Source organism: Liolophura sinensis, chromosome 10, assembly GCF_032854445.1.
Source record: "Liolophura sinensis isolate JHLJ2023 chromosome 10, CUHK_Ljap_v2, whole genome shotgun sequence".
Taxonomy (NCBI): domain Eukaryota; kingdom Metazoa; phylum Mollusca; class Polyplacophora; order Chitonida; family Chitonidae; genus Liolophura; species Liolophura sinensis.
Window position 1 is genome coordinate 2198503 of NC_088304.1, and position 15498 is coordinate 2214000.

The window sequence follows — 15498 nt, forward strand, 5'->3', positions numbered from 1 at the left end:
AATAGTCCATCTGTTATACTCGATATCCTATATAAACTCTTCCTGAAAATGAAAGTAAGGGTTCGAGACCAGCAGTCGGAGAGAGGAGGTAAGAAAACAGGCAGTCGGAAAGGATTGAAAGCAGACTTGGTAACATAACATGTAAATCAGGCACACCCGTGGTAAAGTGTTGTAGAACTGGCAGAACGTGAGCATTGCAAATAAAACTTCTTTTCCGGAACTTAATCTGACTTGTCGCACTTGTCGCTTCGCTCAAGGAGTAAATATACAGCTGAAAACTCTTTATAAACGATACGAGTTCCCTTTTATTCTTCCTTGTGCATAAGTTTCACTCTGCTAAAGGGGCTCCCATATCAACAACGTGTAAAAGGAGAACGAGTAGGAAACAAGGCGCCATTAAAACTAACTGAAATACACAGAAACCAGTTAAACTTTGAAAATATTGTTAAATATAGCTCTTTTACCACAAGCAGAAAAATATCGTTAAATATAGTTCTCACTCAAACAACTTGAAAAACATCGTCAAATGTGGTTCTTACTCAAACAACTTGAAAAACATCGTTCAAAATAGTTCTTATACAACGACCTTAAAGCCTCTTTTTAAGTAACCATATTGTAAGTAAAGTCATCACCATTTACGTTGAGTTCAACGTCATAAGCCATCTTCCTCGCCGAAAACAAGTTTGTGCTCTAAGCGATGTGGAACTCATCTGTCAATCTCCGCCGAATTACCCTGAGTGAAACCCCAGACATTTGAGACTTCCACTCCTGCAGGACTCCGATATATCCGTGGTGGTCACGTCATTTCACGAATAGGCATTCTTGTGCATGTAGCATCCATGAAAATGGAAAGCCCAACCGATTAACCTTGAAAGAATGTATGTAGATCGCAGCACATCGCAGCAAACTTTCTGGCGTGTGCACAGATCATCTCTCTTCAGATTCATCAAGACTCTTCAAGATCCTTCACGACTGATCGTACGATCATTCCGTGATTTGCGACTGTTATCCGTGACTTTTCACCCGGAGGTTTTCATAGCAAGTCGCATATGTGTAAGTATATGGGACTACCTTTACACCAAGCTTGCCTAGAGAGCTGATATTCTATTCTTTTCACCCAGGAGACCCGCTGGGATCTGATGTTGTCCAGGATTTCAATATGGGATTCATGTCGACCAATGCTCAATTTTCACTGCCCGTGCTTTGAAACACAGATCGGAATTGCATATAAAACAAATCACCGGAGATTGTTTCATCTTTAACTAAACATTATGTACCTTCCATTCTGAAACTGCTATACCATACTTTCTACCTTGTCTTTTAAGGCAAAATTAAAAACCTCATGACGAAATTGTAAAAGACTTACAACATGGAGTGTAAAACCAGAACAGCGACGACAGTTAAATACTTGGTAAATGGTCGCACACAACCGGTGAAATCCAGCCACCTGTGAATTTACTTCAGTCAAAATGTAGCTTTTTGGAAATAGTCTGGAAGTTGCATGCTAAAGCTCCAGATCTGAACCTTCCACCCTTCATCATCTCTTCCTTTCTAAGCTTCCCATCCTGAACCACCCATCATTCATCCTCTCTTTATTTCTAAACCTTCCATTCTGGTCCTTTTATCTTAGTTATGGTTATGCCACAACAGTGATAAATATTTTCCAGGCCACAAAATCTAGTAACATGATGTCAGCCTTTGACAGTCGTAGAAATGTTGACACATTTTGTAAGCCTTTGACAGTCGTAGAAATGTGGAGAAATTTTGTCAGTCTTTGACAGTCGTAGAAATGTTGAGAGATTTTGTCAGCCTTTGACAGTCGTAGAAATGTTGAGAAATTTGGTCAGTCTTTGACAGTCGTAGAAATGTTGAGAGATTTTGTCAGCCTTTGACAGCTGTAGAAATGTTGAGAAATTTTGTCAGTCTTTGACAGTCGTAGAAATGTTGAGAGATTTTGTCAGCCTTCGACAGTCGTAGAAATGTTCAAAGATTTTCTCCGCTTTCGACAGCTGTAGAAATGTTGAGAAATTTTTGTCAGCTTTTGACAGTCGTAGAAATGTTCAGAGATTTTGAACGAGGTCCATGGTTTTCAGCTCAAGAGTTCACTGAAGCTGTTTTATATATTTAATCAGGGCCGGGGTTTCCAAACCTATTTTACATAATTCATAATGTTTACCATGGATATTCCAAATAAGTTTACAAAATTAAAATCTGTCTTAAAGTGAGGTCGCCAACGAGCCATTAGCCATTTTCTGAGGTCCAACCTAACCACAGCTTACCCTTGCAAACGAATCTGTTAATGGGGGGGGGGGGGGGGGGTGAGTTAACTCAACGGAAATAATTCAGTGCAGCCCTATTCCAATCGCCAAATCATAAACATAAAATGATTGAGGTCTCACATTCCATTTTTTATTGTCTGTTTCCCTTCAGAAAAAATAATATCTATCTGTACAAACAAATGTTCATGAATTCATTTTATATCGCCTGATTTTTCCACAGCAATTTTATGAATACTTCTTCTTTAAAACTAAGATAATCACAGTCCAACTTAGTGATGTTAAATTCGTGGGAAAATTGCGTCTTTTCAAAATGCTTGAACTGAGGTCCACTTTTGCTCAGACCGCCACAGAATCTAGTCACATTTTTCAATGTTTCTTGGAAAATGCTCACCTCTTCCGACAAGTTAAGCTCAGCTTGCGCTATTCGCTGAAACTTCCTACTAAAGTAATCGTAAAGCTGAAAGTCTGATGGAGAAAGATTTTTCAAGCGTTGTCTCATATCTTCAGGAATGGCGAGTTTTTGCTTCATACCCTTATGTTGTACTTTATACAGAATATCTTTAGTTGACCAACAGAGTTTTCGTTTTAAAATCACCAGAGACGCGTCAAAATGATCAGCAACCAAAACAAATTCCATATGTTCGTCCACCATTTTAATGTACTTGTCCACAAAACTCGCGTTCCTGTATTGGGATTTAGGGATGCCGAAGTCAAAGGACATCCGGTTGACAGCTAAAGATCCCCGTTGAAAGACCGCTGGCTCGTAAAACTCTGGGTTTTTCAGAAACTCTCTCATCAACATAATGTCATTTCCATTCACCGTCGATTTTTGCTTCACAGATGTTGGATACTGGTGGAAATACAAGAAAGACGACACGAATCGGTCGAGTGGCTCTCTGACCGCCGCTATGACAGCGATATCTGGAGGAAGGTACTTCTTAAACGCCTCTTGGCTGTACACAACATGCTGACACAGAATTTCATAGACCTTTCCTTTAGGAATCGGGGACAGCTTTTCTGGCTTTAGAGTTTCAAAAAATCCTAAGTGCCATATGTCATTCTTGGGCGGAAGAGCAAACGTGAGGTTTCTTGAAAATCCGAACCTTTGTAGAATGGTAGTAACTGTTGTGCTCGCGGCCTTGTGAACCTTTACAAAGGCCACTCTTCTCCTCTCTGTGCACACGGGATCTCGTCGGGACCAGTTTGCTCTCCATTGTGAAAACCCGTAAGGCGTATAGAAAGTGTTGACTGTGTAATTTTGTGAGGAGAAAAACAGGAGCGACACCAGGGCAACTAAAGCCGCCAACAGCAAACAGTTTCTGCAAAACACAGCAAACAGAGAAAAGTAAGAATTTTGAACAGCGTTATACATGTGCACTGAAATACATGCTAACGTCATCAATTCCTAATTCAAGATTTGAACGCTACACAAACAACAGTTCTAATCCATTGTCTTTAAAATATTTGACAGTGCATGATGAGACACAATAATCAGTTTGCCACGTAGCGGATAATTACAAATTATAATATAAAGGGCGGGTGAATAAACACATTTTGTTTGTGCACCCAGGTTGAATCCGAGTGGCATTAAGGAGCGATACTTAAATGAAACGCCCGATTTTATGTCTTAATAAGGAGTTTAAAATGGGGCATAACATATAAAAGTAAAGAAACTATTCTCAGTTTTTTCTTGGGAAATGGGTTTAAAGTATAATTTTCCTAAAGCCCCATCTGTCAGCCCGGAAATAAAGTAGACTGCTGTCAACGGTGATAGTTGTCAAAACCACTTCTGTTGGGGAGGGGGGGAGTGCGGGGAAGAACCCGGATGGGGAGAGGGGGCGTTATATAAGCTGGTTCCCAGTGTGTTCATCGGTGACGTCACTTCCGGATATTCCCGTCTATGGATTTAAAATATGCACAAAACAGAGGGGTTAACAAGAAATATACAATGCACTCCAAAAATGAAACATATTTTGTCATTTTGAGATGGGGAGCATATTTGTCTTTATTTCCTTCAAACAGGTCCCTTTCCATGTTAACTGAGGTTATCAGTCAGGTTTGTTTCCGACAAGCAGAAAACTTCTTTACCATGTTGAAATTATTGGACGACACTGAATAATTATTTCAACGGAAATTAAATATATTTATTAAAATGTGGATTATAAATTTGAGATATCTAAAAGTCTGTTCCACGAATCTGAAATTTCTTTTGACATATCGTCTATTGTTTAAACATAGGTCAAAACTTGTTACTTATCTTTAATTGCGAGGTACAATATAATAAAAAGATATACAGCATAGAATGAATGAATGCCTGACGTTTAATGTCGTAGTTAACACGTTTTGAGTCATATAATGTCGAGGAGTCACTAGGTGTGTACTTATACTGTGTCTTCTTGTCTGAAGACACCAGACGTGGTACCGCATCCAGTCACATTATATTGGCACCAGGCCAACCAGCCCTGTTTGATAGCACTAATCTGTCAATGCTGAGCGCCAAGCATCATTTTTAAACTCTTTGGAATGACCCGATCCGGATTAGATCCCGTATCTCCCGACTTCGAGGCGGACGCGTGTTAGATCCCGGGTCAAGTACCACGTCAAGTATTATTCTCCCCATTTCATATTTCTTTATTCATTCCATGTGTGAATACAACCGTACTCAAGAATATTTCATTTATACGACGGTGGCCACAATTATGGTGGGAGGAAATTGGGGAAAACCGTGGTCATCAGCGATCTGCTTGAAGGTTATCCCACGTCTTCCAACGACGACCATTTTTAGAAAGGTTTATTATCACACATTACATAAGCTAACAAAACCTAGTCGTTCAGTTTGATTTGGGATACACACGATAGTTTGCAAAATCCCATGGGTAATGCGTCAAAATAGCGTTATTATGCACATGTCGAAATGATTTCTGCGTAATTTTTGATATTTTTCTGACATGTAATACACAAAGTATTAGCCGAAGGCTTCGAACATTAAGACTGCAAACCACCACAGGAGCGTCGTTGACCGCTAATTCTCACCAAGATGCCACAAGCAGAGCAGGAAAGCGGGGGAATCTACAAATTTCTGGTCCAAGGTCGGTTTTGAAGTGAAGTACCTTCAATCACTAGATCATGGTTCGCTCCCTCGAACGCACGAGTTTGTGTGTTTGTGGGCCTCTCGATCAAATGAGTCATCGTCACGGCTGGATTTATTCATCATATTATGTAGCCTTTTTACGTTGACAGTTTTGGCTCAATGTTTCAAAATAATTTACGACAGCTTCTTAATCGAGTCAATGACAGCGTTAAACTTTTATGTTTATCTTCTGACTATGCAAATGGATGGGGCTAAGAGGGGGTCGTTAAAATCATAGCACATTCCTTCACAAAACGTTACAGCTGCCTTCTTATCTCGAAGAACAGTACTCTGAAGTTAGGCTGAGGGCGCATGCACATACGCACCATCTGGGTGAAGAGCCAATAACACTACGATTAAAAATTTAATGTCTTTGTCCACCCTGTCTGCACTAGGATACTGGTAAGAATGAAACAATTTCCCGAGATTTGGTCTAGCGTTTTAGTTTTGCCTACTATTTATCTAGTAAATTTGCCAACTTCAACCCCTAAAACTTGTAAGACAAACCAAAGCATTTTGTCGCCTTGGCAGCCTCCAGTGGGATGGGTAATAGCCATGAGCAGAACATTTCCAATCAGTGCCCCAGAACTCTTCATTTCGGTGTAGTATCATCCAGTCAGTGCCCCAGAACGATGGCAAATCTTGCATCCAATGCACCAATTGCACATGTTTGACCTAATTCCCGTTCTGAATGACCACAAGCAACAAGTTGTCAGACTTCTACCCTTCTATCCTTTTGAATGACTCCATACAGTAATAATTCAGCTTGGCAGATGTTCTTTTTTTAGAGAGTTAATGATGCCAGACAAGAACTAAAATATTAAAAAAGAATGTTTTTCACCCTTTCACAGCCTCATTTTTGTCTAACAAAATAACGACATATATTGATTTAAAATCATCTACCTGTACATATATATTGAGGTCTTTGACTTCCCCAGTGGATTCAATTGATCTACATTGCTTGATTTTATCAACACTCTTTCATATTGCAAGAGGGTTTTGGTTTATTTTTGTGTATTATTTGATGTTTTCTATCGTCACACCCACGAAATTTCATCTTATAAGATATCGGTCAATTTTAAACGTCGCCATATTGGTGGCAGACAAGTGATTCTCAACAAAACGTTATACTGTGCAAACGACCTCACCACTGCGTATTGCTACCAAAACCCCACAAACGAAGAGCAGTGAGCACGGATGTTAGGGGGCGTGTAATTTATTACTATTTATGCATTTACATCAACAGTTAAAATAAAACCCTGACTGAGTTAAATTGACACGAAGTTGTATTCACCGATTACGTGTGACAATTTACCAGCTATCACACTGTCCTTGTTGTTCTGGTTTTACTCTCTATGCTGTAGACGTATTTCTCCCAACATATGTGACAATTTACCAGCTATCACACTGTCCTTGCTGCACTGATTTTATTCTCTATACATTTTTTTCGGAATGTCTGTTCAAAACATACTGGTACCTAGGGTGCGACTGTGACTCTTTACTGCCATATCCCATGCATCTCTTGTTCCTCAACTCTCCCTGCACGAAACGCCCCGGCAATCTTAAATAATGTTACAGATATACAAATAATGGAATGTAATTACCTTATTTTTGTTTGTCAATGTCTTTTGTCCACTAATTACAGCGAACAAATACTTCTTTTTGACATGAAAACAAAGTTTACTGGCAGCAAAACGTGGCTAAAGAAATCCAGGAAACACATGCCATTTCGGGAGTACATCTTCGATGCAAACAGAAGCCATTATTTTCTTCGGTATAAACGCTACATATTCAAAAAGTCTTTTTCAGCAAAGACGTGTATGAACAGAGAATATAGGGATCTACGCTCTCCTAATCAAGTATAATTACTCCGCAATGTTAAATAAAACAACTGCCTCTTGTCAGCATGACTATATCACTTTTGTTTGAGCCAGGAAATTTCCGGTCTCGTGTTACTCACCCAAAAGCGGACTGTTCGATATTTCTACAGATAAATAACGATAGAAAACAAACATTGTACGACATTGTTACTTATTCAGCTTACTACGGCATCAGACAAAGTGACAGCTGGAACTGACGTGTATTTGACGGGATGAGCACAGCTTAGTAGCCAGGCCTGTTCAATGTTTCATCTCCAGAGGCCTAGGGAGCAAATGAAAAATGTGAAGCGGCTGGATCCTGCAATACACGCGTCTTAGCGTGTTTATTTATTTATTTATTTATTTATTTATTTTTAAAAGGATATCCGTCCTTAAATTTGTGACTATGTTTGTGGTGTAACGTGTTTTGGACCAAAACAAAGAAATGCACGAAGAGACGCACAGGGTATTTTACTAAAACATATTGAAAATTTGTTAGCTAATGTGGAAGTTCAGTCGCCTTCGTCGGAATTGGAGGCGGGCATCCGCAAAATCAGAAAAGGGCGTTCATATTCAGTATTATGAGAATAAACTCGATATTCTCGCGTTCCTTGTTCTAGAAAACATGCAGCCATGGCTTCACAAAACAGGTACTTAGTAAGAGTATATCGCCTTGCTGAAAACACGGTATAAAGTAGGGAAAATTGTGCATTGAGTTTTGCTGGCGGATACGAGGCTTTTCGGAGAAATACACCTACGTGTTTTTCACTCAATTTGAATGTTGAGTGACATTTTGCAAATTACAGATTTTCAGACATCAATTTTCAATAACAACACTTGTCAACTTTAACCCGCATAATTAGCTACTCGTATAGCCGAACAGTGCTGCTCGGTGCTACTGGTATGTAATTTTGTACGGTATAGACACTACATCTTCCATAGCTTTTCCCGAAATCAAAATATCTTACCAATAAAATTATACAGTGCTATAATATGTTTGAATAAAATTAAAGAAATGTTCTGACATCTAATTCCGATAAACCTTAAGTTCAAACCACCGAAGAAAGCATTGGATATTCACTGTGTGTAATATATTTTTATATGGTTGAGTCGAAAAACGTAGGGGATGTGTGTGGCACAACAAATGCCTCTGCCTCCATCCATTATAATATTATTGGTAATAGTAATGATAAGTGCCAAAAAAGGACAAAAAGTTAAAAAAAAAATGGAAAGGTATGTTCTGGATTTGAACCCGACTAGCAGGCATCACATACAATGGGACTAGTATTATAGACCAGTGTAGAAATTATGTGGCTTTGATCTTCTGCTCATACAGCCGAGAACAAAACACCACGCGGTAAACTGACGAGAAAAGTTTAATTTTGAAAAGTTTTTTTGGCGACTGCGTGAAAAGGGCAACAAGAAAGGGAATTTTTCTTTGAAATTCATAGTCCTCAGGAGAAGGAGGTCTGAGAAATGTTTTTTGTTCGATTCAGTTGTGCAATTTTTCCCTTTCATTGGCCAGCCTAAGTTAGAAAGGATTCATATTAAAAGGATTAAACTGTCATCCAGCTATAGTCACGTGTTCCAATTTTTAGACAGAAAAAATCGGTTCTGTGATTCTAGAGAAGAAGATTCTAAAACGGTTATCATACAAAACATAAGGACATAAGGCGACACATTTCTGATATGTGCTACTTCAGACCATAACCAAGCATTGTGTAACGTTTCAATAGATTTGGTCTGGCGGTTTTCTCTGTAGCTGGCCCACAACAGTATGGTTAATAATGCTGACAATTTCAGCAGGACATCCCCCATATATCCCCCAGAGTGCCGATACCCTAATAATAATAGCGCGCTAGCAAACCTTTTATAGATGTCCATATTCCTATATTTAATGCCGGCTTAAGAATGATTATTCTACGTTCTAAAAAACATCTGTATAATACAATAGGAAGTTGGTTACTCCAAAGATACCACAGTGAAAAATATAGTTAAATTCAGTATAGTATGCACAATAGTAGTATAATGCAGTATAGACCTGAAGCAATTCTTTGTCGGACAAGGCAAGCGGAAATGAATTGATATTTTGCTGGGACAGCTGGCAAATGGACAAAGCCAACGCACACTAAACCAGTGTTGTTCATAACTGAGCAAAGAATCCTGACATGAAAGCCTCACATGAGCTTTAGAAGCTTATGTAAATTATATACAGTATTAACAAATTGTTCAGTAAACTGACTTGCTATCTAACCATCTATCCCTGTGACATATGGTTTCCCAATAACACTTTTTGATGACATACTTAAAATGTTAAAATATGGATTAAGCGCGTTCTATTACGTAATGGACAAAAGGTCAACATCTCTGCTTTATAACATAAATCTATACCCTGAGAACCTGGCAGGGAAAACCTTTATAGGCTTTTAAAAATGCTGATAAAAGGAGAAATCCGTGATCGACATTCCTGTCTGACCGCTCCCACAGTTGAGTAAACACTAGCAGACGAGAAATTCTGTGTCCCGTTATGAAACATTGTCATTAGAGAACAATTACATTTTGCTGAAAGGATATTTTACGTTTAGATTAACCATATCCTCGTACACAAAATACTAGATATTTCGCGAGATATACTGAGAATTAAAGGTTAACTCCAGTACCTTTGAAATACTAGGTCGTTCGCGAAATAACAAATTAACAATTAAAATTTAACTCCTTTATAACTTCGTCCACGAATCGTGTAACGTCATGAAAGAGTGACCGAAAAATGACTTGTCTACCTAAGACAAATACGTTTACCTCCTTCGTATGGAGATGTTTGTAAACACCTAAAATAGGGCCTAGTCGATTAAAATATTTGACTGAAACTAAAGGCGATCCTAGCTTACAGTTTCTTCGGTAGGAGCACGCCGAGGTCAAATGATCAAAGGGGCTAACCTGTCAATCACTAAGACACACTAGTTACCGGCGTGTGTTTATAAGTTCCTTCCTTCTCTCTGTTCACGGAGCCTTGGTGGACGATGGTGATGTGGCCGTTTGTAACGTTCTGTGAAGTACACGTCTTCCAACCATATGGTGTCGTAATTTATTGGTGTTTTACGCCGCATTCAAGTATATATATATATATATATATATATATATATATATATATATATATATATATATATATATATATATATATATATATATATATATATATATATATACGGTGCTACAACCATATATCACCCCATTCTGTCTGCCTTACATTAAAGGTACCCGACATATACTCCAGCTATAACCATTAGCTGGACAACATGTGTTTGTAGAATGCCCTTTGTGCCAAATAAATCGTTCAAATGCATTCCTACTGTTTGTTGTCTTTGGACTGGATAAATACTTCTGCATAAAACAGGATTCTCCTGGTGAACTAAGCATCCCCGAGGCCTGGACTTTGCATTGTTTAATGTTATTATATGTTAAGTTTGAAAATTTTACAGCATTTCGAGTAATTTCAGAGCACGAAGGTCTAATAAATTGCAATAAACATAACTAGATTTATTTGATTGGTGTTTTACGCCGTACTGAAGAATATTTCACCTCTACAACGGGGCCAGCCTTATGGTGGGAAGAAACCGGGCAGAGCCTGGGCGAAACCAACGACCACCCGCAGGTTGCTATTTCCCGTTGCGTTTGACCATTTGCCAGTTATCAGACCGTCGCCGACGTCGCTACTCGTAGGTCTTTCATTATATTAGGGAAGTTCAGATCAATGGATCTTTGTTAGATTGGGAGAAGGAAACAAGTAGCGTCTTGATGGATCTTGTCAATGAGCGGATAATGTACGACAAAAAGCAAATCAATTATTTCTTTTGTGGGAAGAAAATGAAGGTCATGTTTTATATTTCGTGGTCTATATACGATGTGCTTGGATAGGTTGTCAAGCCATAACTATCAACACAACAGTTGTCAACTCACAGTTGCTAAGTTACAGTTGCCGCTATATTTTTATACAGGTGATATATATTTCTTTCAGCTTTATGGAAGCTCCCAGGTGGCGCTGTTGTATATGTTTTATGTCCCCAAAAAACAATAGTTTGTCTGTTTAATGTACAGTAGGCCTATAGGCCGTACGGCTGGATCGTATCCAGCCATGTCGGCCATACAGCCCGCATTTGATGGGCACACCATGGTTGGATCCTGTTCGATTATCCGCACGCCTTGGGCATAGGATTCGATCAGCCTAGCCGTTCGAAGCCAGGAACCTCAGAATCCATGAATCTGAGTTGCCTTTAGAATTGTTCACTAAAGTCCAGTTCCAGCCTCTGCCTATAAACCCTGCGTTGTACTGCAGGCATGTCGGTAAATTGTGCCTTTGATAGCAGAACCATGAGACTTACATACAATCGCAGTATACTGTCACCTATATTTCTGGACGTATGGCCATCTTGTATTTGCTCTGTGGTGGCCAAAAAGGCCGCTCTTGACCATTTGTAGTGTGTTTGCATTTTGCAGATAAGTTCTTTGATTGAAATAAAGAACTCTGAAAATATTACATTTAGCAATAATGTCTCCTAACCGTTTGAGTCGATAGAATAATAACAACATGTAATAACAGAGTAATAGTGACCATAACTGATAAACAGTTCAAAACTCAGGCTTAATTTGTAACTTGTCGTGGTGAAGCTATGTAACAAGTTTCAATTTAGAATAACCAACCGTTTGAGAAAAAAAGGGTAAGAAAAAAAATGTTAGAATCAATAACAATATTAATATGGCCCTAATTTTTGTAAACCGATAAAACAGCCAAAACGTCGATCTCGCTCTGTAACGTTTATGACGTTAACTCCACGTGATGTGGCTTTCTATTTCTTACCAGGCAAGCTGCGTGGAAGTCCAACAGTCTGTGTTTAAGGCTCACATAGGGGATGATAACAATAATAATGACAATGATGAATAACAAAAATAACAAAAGCGAAAGCATAACATAAATGAAAAGGCGAACCCCTGAGTTTCTCATTTGATATGAATCAAATTTATCCTCATCGGAATGCGCCGTGCAGTCCATATTTGCAAAATGTCAAATAATCATAATACTACATGTAATAATAACTTTTACAGCAGCAAAACAATATCACGAATTAGACACAAGGTTTTCGGTGGCTGTTCTCAACTGTTCTGCCCTTTTTCATACGATGCACTTTAAGGATACATGTAGATAACCATTCACGTCATGAAGAGCAATTACAACGCATTATTGTTAAAGCGGCTCATACAAACACGGCCGTTAGCGTCAACGTAACGGTGAACAAGCCGGTGGGAAGTAACCCCTGTAATATGGTATGGTTTTAATCAAGTAGAAACATTTTATCTGTGTGTACAATGCCCGGAGGGCCCCAGTCAGTCACTGATGCACATTATCGTAATAGGACAATGTGCATCAGTGTGCATCTGCATGTAAGGACCCCGTAAATAACTGCTGTTCATTGTCTTTATTGGTGGTACCTGTGGCGTGCCAGCCAGTGACGCACAAATGACACCCCTAGCTGTCCGTATAGGTAATACCGTATAGAGCAAAAGTCCAGTTCGAATATATTTATTTCTTTATTATTTTATTTATTTATGTCACGTATGTTTGACGCTGTACTCAAAAGTATTCCACTTATACGACGACGGCCGACATTATAGTGGGAGGAAACCGGCCAGAGGCCGGGAGAAACCCACGACAATCCGCGGATTGTAGATAGATCTTCCCACCATCACAATTTCTTATTAAACTTACTATCAAGAGAAAATTTACGACAATGTGAGTTAAATTTAACCAACCTTTTCAGCAAATTAATACCAAATTATTGTAGGAAAACACTGTGCGAAGCATGTTTTCACTATGCGACAAGCGTCATATACGCCCAAACAAATTAGTTTTGAGACAACGAAGAAAGTTGAAAAATCAGGTGACCCATGGATGGGTGCAACTGCACGTGTAATTAGCGTATAAAAGCGTTACACACAGGACTGACTAAAAACCACCAAAGTAATGCCTCGTTTGACTCCAGGACAACGCCAGAGGGCCCTGGGTATGGTACCCATGGGAGCCACTCATGCCCACATTGCAAGGACCTTTGGCTGCTCTGGTGTAACTGTGTCAAACTTGATGCAACGTTACAGACAGACAGCGCAGACATCGGACAGGCCAAGAACAGGCAGGCTTGGGGTAACTACGCCCAGAGAAGACGGGTACCTGCGCACTTACACCTGAGGAACCGCTTGCTGACAGTGACGTCATCGTCAATTAATGCGCTCGGTCACGCTCAGTCGTCAGACCGTATCCAGGAGACTCATGGCTCACGGAATTAGGGCCTATCGACCATTTAAAGGGCAGTTGTTGACAGCCGAACATCGTCGCCAGAGGTTGCGATGGGCTCGAATTATACGCCGTTAGCAGCGACGTGGTTGGCAACGTGTTGTTTTCACGGATGAAAGATGCTTTTGCTTGTTCCGAGCCGATGGCAGACAGCGAGTTTACCGTCGAACAGGGGAACTAACGGCTGCATCATTCGTCCAGGAGGTGGCACCGTGTGGTGGCGGCAGCGTGATGGCATGGGGTGGGATTTGTGGAGAGGAACGGACACCACTGGTCATCATCTACGGGAACCTAACAGCTCAACGTTACCTGGATGAAATTCTACGTGCTGTTGTCCTTCGATTCCTTCAACAGCAGCACCGTGGTGTCCTGTACCAGCATACGCCAGACCCCATACGACGTCAACGTCTTGCCGTGGCATGCACGTTCCCCAGATATGTCCCTCATAGTACACTTTTGGGATATTATGGACTTGCAGTAACTAAAGCACGTAACAAACACAGCATAAACACTGGCATATTCTGGTCAGGATGATAGGACGATACATTTACATTCTTACTTGTACGTGCCACAATAATAAAACACAACTTCATCTGACCGCGTCGGTGTCCTAATGGTTAGAGCGTCAACCTAGAGGTCGGAGGACCAAGGGATATGGGGTCATACTACACACTGAAAACGTGTTTGCAGCAGCCTTGTTTGGCGATCAGCACTGAGAGGTAACAGCAAGAAAATGTTACTGGTTGGCCCGATGTATAATGTGACTGGTACAGTGTCGTGTTTGGTGTCTTCGGCATGATGCTTCAGTGGCGGCAGCACTTTGGCGGCATGAACCCGCCCTGCTATAAGACACAAAATATGTGATACACCTAATGACTACTCGTTGTCAGATGAATGAAAAAGTGTTAAAACTGGGTACTATAAAAGACGTACAGTATAGAGTCCAGAGAAGCGATGACAGTGTGATAGTTGGCATACGACTCCATGTACAATCAGGAAATATATAGGTCAACTGTTCACCTTGCTGTTTATTGGTCTAAAATTCACCAGCTCTGCAGACGGAGTGAAAGAAAACGGCAGCTTGAAATATGTCGCTTTTTCCCCTTTTTTTCTTAGGAAAGACTTTAACACCTTCGTCTTAGCACTTATTGTGTAACTCGATACGGCTGTACCACAGATACCACAGTTTAATCGGGATTTGACTATCCTGTTATCCTGTTATACAACAAACACCGCTAATGTGTTAAACCATTAAATAAACCCATTGCGGGCTTCTACCCATTTCAATAATACTATTTCAATATTTGAGAATTACTGCATGTTAGATTTTGGCTCATCAGCTGTCAACAGTTTTTCTATTGCTATGCCCATAGGAGTGACAGGAGAGTTATTCGGAAGATTAGGCCTGATGATGTCATAATGTGGATAGTGAAAGAAGAAAAAATGTTTTCTTCATGTTGCATTAAAACATGGATTATGTATGTTCTGGTCTTTCATAATTCTGGAATACAGCGAAAATTTACTTCGCAGATGGACAAACTATTAATATTTTATCTCATTAATTAATTAATTTATTCACTTTAATGCCATGAACACTCAAGACTTTTTAACTGATGGCGACAGGTTTCGTGAATGGAGAAAACTGGAGTGCCAAGTGAAAACTACCGACCTTAGACAAGCTACTGGCGACGTAAAGATATATCAACACAGCGTAACTGGAAGGCACGTGACTTTCAAACAATATGATTATGCAATGTGCACGTTGCTAATAAAGACGTGGAATATTTATGTTGCCAGTGGTGACGAGCAATATGAAATGTAAGCAGGCAGGATGGGTATAACTTCAAAAGATAGTAAAACGTGGAAGATTATAATTTTTATAATCAT

At 39.8% G+C, this 15498-nt stretch overlaps 1 protein-coding gene across 1 annotated transcript; it reads right to left on the minus strand.

Annotated features, from left to right (window-relative positions):
* Positions 1 to 2475: 2475 nt before the first annotated feature.
* LOC135476374 (galactose-3-O-sulfotransferase 2-like) lies at positions 2476 to 13889 on the minus strand. The gene is made up of 2 exons (XM_064756375.1): positions 13774 to 13889; positions 2476 to 3598 (listed from the first exon to the last, which is right to left on the minus strand). Exons 1-2 carry the CDS (start codon positions 13887 to 13889, stop codon positions 2476 to 2478), a joined length of 1239 nt encoding a protein of 412 aa, XP_064612445.1.
* Between the last annotated feature and the right edge of the window lie 1609 nt (positions 13890 to 15498).